Source organism: Palaemon carinicauda, chromosome 39 (assembly GCF_036898095.1).
Source record: "Palaemon carinicauda isolate YSFRI2023 chromosome 39, ASM3689809v2, whole genome shotgun sequence".
NCBI classification, from domain to species: domain Eukaryota; kingdom Metazoa; phylum Arthropoda; class Malacostraca; order Decapoda; family Palaemonidae; genus Palaemon; species Palaemon carinicauda.
The window spans coordinates 38,784,484-38,787,525 of NC_090763.1; the positions used below are offsets into that span (position 1 = coordinate 38,784,484).

Genomic DNA, 3,042 nt, shown 5'->3' on the forward strand with positions numbered 1-3,042 from the left:
ACACCATATCTCCCTTGGTTATATGTCTATCAATCCAGTTTTTAAATGAATACAAATATTCTACAAACATCTCTTGATGCTGACAATATTAATGCACGAATCGACTGAAACTGTTAAGAACTGTGAAGTGCCAAGAGAAGGTTGTGACTCAAAACCAGGATGAAAGCAACTGAGTAAATTTTATTATACAGTAGAACATCAGTTTACTTATACATCAATTGCAGGCTAAAAGGCCATAACATATAACAGGCTGTTTCCTGTTCAACCAACAACGGTTTCTGTTAACAGTTAACGGTGAGAAAAACAGACATGTTTATTCAGGTCCCTATCAGTGCGAGGGGAGAGGAAAGATACAAAGAAGACTATATAAAAAAGAGAGATGTTGTTACTATGTACTATCGTGTGACACACGGTTGGTACATGACTCCCCCCCCCCCCCCTAAAAATGACAGTGTACATTTCTTCGCGGCAACCCCGAATCTGGAGTGGTAGTGGCAAAACTCTGGCCGATGGGCGGCAGTGAGTAGCTGCAGAAGTCGTTGGTTGGGGCGTGAGCGAGTGGTGGATGATGGGTGGCTTTGTCGCCGCTCCGTCTCGTCATGGGGTAGGAGTGTGTGTCCTACAGAATTCATACCCATGTGTGTCCTACGGCATTCATAGGCATGTGTGTCCTACGGCATTCACGTCAGCTTCAGTTGACGTTGAATAGGTGTCCTCTTCGTCAGGAGTGGGGCCGTTGATGGAGGTCTTGAAGGTCGTGAAGTGGCTATCCATAAGGGCGTCGGCTTTGGTCATCAAGTCCTATATGGGTAAGCTATCGACATCGGGTATGGCAGCCCGTACAGGTTCAGGGAAACGGCGTACCCAAAGGGCACGAAGTAGGTTCACCTCACTATTCCATATTATTTTTCTTCCTCATGTTTTTTTTTTCTTTTGAAGTTTTAATAGTTTATATATGAAAGATATGATTTAATGCTGTTACTGTTCTTAAAGTATTTCATTTCATTTCAGTTGTTCCTTACTTCTCTTGTAGTACCAGACATTTAAAACCCAAACTGATTCGCAGAGGCATACCATTCCCAAGGGTGAGTCGTCAGGGCAAACTTTTTCACAGGGGAAGGTTATTGAACTTATCGCGAGTGTCATGGCATTTCCAAAAAGTGATCGGCCCAGGCATGGGTGTGTTTCCCAAAAATGATTGGCTGAGGCATATTCTCTACTACTACTGTATTGATCCTGAATAGGCCTACTGGATTAACGAAGTATTACTACTCCGTAGAGACTGTTTTCAAAGTCCATGTTGGTCCTTGCTGTACCTGAAACCCAATAGATCTCTTAATAATGGTACAGTACTGAAAGGCACTCAGGGAAGGAGAGGATTATGAAACAGACAAACTCCCCTTAAAAAAAAAAAAAATAAAATAAAAAAAAGCAGGAATCAGATCAAAGTGTTTTTTTTCCTATTTCTTTTTTAATCAATTCTATTTCTTTAGCTATTTATTTCTCAGATTATAACTTGTCCCTATGAGACTCCAAACATTTGTGTTTTTGTGTCAACGATTTTTTTCTATCGTTGTGATTTCAGAAGTGCTTTTGAAACTTACCCTTATTCTGCTCAAATCACTTTCGGAGAACCTAAAGATTTTCTCTCTACCTAACTTTATCTGAAGGTTAACCATAAAAAAAAAACCTGAAAATTAACTGTTTTCTTATTCATCTTCATATACTAGAAAGACATTTCTTTAAAACGCTAGTTTTTGAATCACAATAACGACTCTGAAAAATAGAAACCAGAAAAAAATCCCTTTATGAAATCTAATTGCCTGAATAACAGATATTCAATCACCTCTCTGCATCCTCTCGTTCCTCTTCCTCAAGATGATCCTGTATCCAGAGTACAGAGCTACAAGGACCACAGACGTCACCAGAACAGCAATGATGACGGCAAGTACGGTTTCAGATACGCTCTTGTCTGGGAATATATTATTAAAATTGAATGGGTGAAGATGGTACGTTACTCTAATCTTATTTTCTTTCTAGCAAAAATAATCAGGTGTGATATCCCTTGAGCTTTCACCTAATTGGAAAAGCAAATCATGTATAATCAGTAACTGAGTATTCACTAGATATCTCAGATGATCTTCTACCTACTTATTAGGTTATTGCTTTTAATATCAGAAGTTTAAGAGCGTAGGACATTTGAAATTCAAAAAAGAGAATAAAATATGAAAAAGACTGAAAACGAAAAACTCGAAAAACTTTACTGATGCAAAATATGGTAATTGATATAGTGTTACTCACTTTCATTACCAACAGGAGTCTCACTATTCTTAGTGTCTTTCTCGTCGTCGTTGCCTGTGTCTGAAAATAAAATACACCTTTTTACATGTAAATTCTTTGAATTTCAATTCTGAGTAGGAAAAACCTCATTGTTTTTTTTTTTTTTTTCTTTTTTATTCTTTTTTTTTATAAGATATCAATTGGCGTTCTCTTTTGAAAATGCCAAGAAGTGGAGATAATACTTAATACTGTAACCAAATGTTATTATAACTACGAAGGCCTCACTTACCTTTTGGCTCCAAAGGCATAGCAAAAACTTGATAGTGAATTTGTTCGAAAACAAACATCCATAACCTCCGCCCTTTGGCCCAATAATATTGTCCTTCATAAACCAAGTACTGAAAAAATCAACACGCATAATGTGAGTATTTTTTCAAAAAGCTTTTGAATTTATTGCGGGAAAAAGTTCCTGTCAAGAATAATAAATTTCAAGAAAAATTTATCACCTTTTCTTTAATAAATTAATATCTAATAAATAAAAGCTATATTTAAAAGTTAAATAAGGAATTAGATATTATTTTTCCTCGAAGAGTTTCTTTATATATGCATAAAGATATTCAATAAAAAAATTTGGACGCATTTGATCCCTGATAGATCAGGTCATAGTCGCACTAAGGATGAAACACATAATATTTCACAGCACTTACATTTTCATTTATACAAATCAATGACCAGCCTTTTTTGGCATTTGTCGTCTCAATG

At 36.5% G+C, this 3,042-nt stretch overlaps 1 protein-coding gene across 1 annotated transcript in view; it reads right to left on the bottom strand.

Moving 5' to 3' along the window:
* Positions 1-203: 203 nt before the first annotated feature.
* Positions 204-3,042, bottom strand: part of LOC137630838 (uncharacterized) — a 9,702-nt gene continuing 6,863 nt past the window's right edge. Inside the window, exons 4-8 of the mRNA XM_068362384.1 lie at positions 2,988-3,042; positions 2,570-2,678; positions 2,302-2,361; positions 1,847-1,972; positions 204-1,316 (exon numbers count right to left, since the gene is read on the bottom strand). The exon at positions 2,988-3,042 is cut by the window's right edge and continues 145 nt beyond it. Of these exons, the coding sequence (XP_068218485.1) occupies positions 1,255-1,316; positions 1,847-1,972; positions 2,302-2,361; positions 2,570-2,678; positions 2,988-3,042 (412 nt within the window). The 3' untranslated portion in view covers positions 204-1,254. The remainder of the gene's footprint in view (positions 1,317-1,846; positions 1,973-2,301; positions 2,362-2,569; positions 2,679-2,987) is intronic.